At 54.3% G+C, this 1173-nt stretch overlaps 1 protein-coding gene across 1 annotated transcript; it reads right to left on the bottom strand.

The window, feature by feature from the left end:
• Positions 1-602: 602 nt before the first annotated feature.
• LOC108554734 (histidine-rich glycoprotein-like) lies at positions 603-1121 on the bottom strand (the record flags this gene model as incomplete). The annotated part of the gene is made up of 1 exon (XM_017910108.1): positions 603-1121. A coding segment is annotated over one exon (519 nt), but the record flags the coding sequence as incomplete, so codon positions are not given.
• Positions 1122-1173: the final 52 nt, after the last annotated feature.

Genomic DNA, 1173 nt, shown 5'->3' with positions numbered 1-1173 from the left:
GAGAAACGGGTGAGAAACGGGCCAAAAACGCGTCACGCGGCGTAAAACGGAAGAATTTGTTTGACACGGCATGGCAAGTTGTAGGCCAGTCCTGTTCAGCCTTCCATGCCTCCGATATCTCGGTTTCGCGATTACTTATACCAACCCAGGTAACCGGCTGCGCCGGATGTTAGGTTCTCGGACGTTTCATTAAGACGAAGCTTTCGCGTCGATTTCCCGCTTTATTTCCCCCGTGATTTCTCGCCGGAGCACGCCAAGGATCGCTGCTCGGGAGCGTCGGCTCCCTCGCATCCCGAAGTTTAAACGTTATTGCAGTTGGAGAACGAGAAACGGACCGTTGTTCCCATCGAACTTGCGACTCGGGGCTGGGGCAGGGCTTAATAGAAGGGACAAGGCAATCATAAACTCGCGGAAACTTTGTATTTCAAAGGTGTCAACAAAGATAGAACTGAGGCTAGCAAGAAACAATTTGTAGCAAAGTCGTTTTAGCGTTGGAACGAGGGACGGGAGTACCTATCTACTGAACGTCGATGTACAACTTAGCCAAGGCGTCTCGCTTGATCTCCCGGCAATCGCCGTTTCCAACTCCGGCGTCGTTCCTTCTACGCGTGATCCTCCGTCGTCGTTTGCTCGGTGGTCTTCTCCGCTTCCGGTTCCTTCTTGATCTTCAGAATGTCCTCCACTTGCGGCGTCACCACCACCGTCTCGCTCTCCTCCGGGAACACGTACTCCTCGTGATTCTGCGACGCGTCGAAGTAATGGCCCAGGCCTTTGTAGTGTCCGTGCTGCTCGAAGGCGGAGTGCTGGTGGGCCTCCTCGTGCTTGTGATTGCTGTCGTGGTGATGATTATGGTGATGGTCGTCGAAGTGTTTGTGATGTTCCTCGTGGGAGTGGCCGTGCTTGTGCTCGTGAGACGCGTGGTGTTTGTGATGCTCATCGTGATGGTGTCCTTCGTGGTGGTCGTGGTGATGCTTGTGATCGTGGCCATGCTTGTGTTCTTCTTTATGCTCGTGGCCGTGCTTGTGCTCCTCGTGATGGTGATGCTTGTGGTCCTGGTGATGGTGATGATGATGGTCCTCGTGGTGGCCGTGGTGATGCTCCTCCTTGTGGCCGTGCTTGTGCTCGTGGCCGTGTTTGTGATGATGATCCTCGTGATGGCTGTGCTTGTGGTCC

This window comes from Eufriesea mexicana, unplaced genomic scaffold (genome assembly GCF_001483705.2).
Source record: "Eufriesea mexicana isolate 0111107269 unplaced genomic scaffold, ASM148370v2 scaffold92062, whole genome shotgun sequence".
In the NCBI taxonomy this organism is placed as follows: domain Eukaryota; kingdom Metazoa; phylum Arthropoda; class Insecta; order Hymenoptera; family Apidae; genus Eufriesea; species Eufriesea mexicana.
The sequence above is the reverse complement of the archived record's forward strand: the minus strand, read 5'-3'. Positions and strand labels throughout refer to the sequence as shown.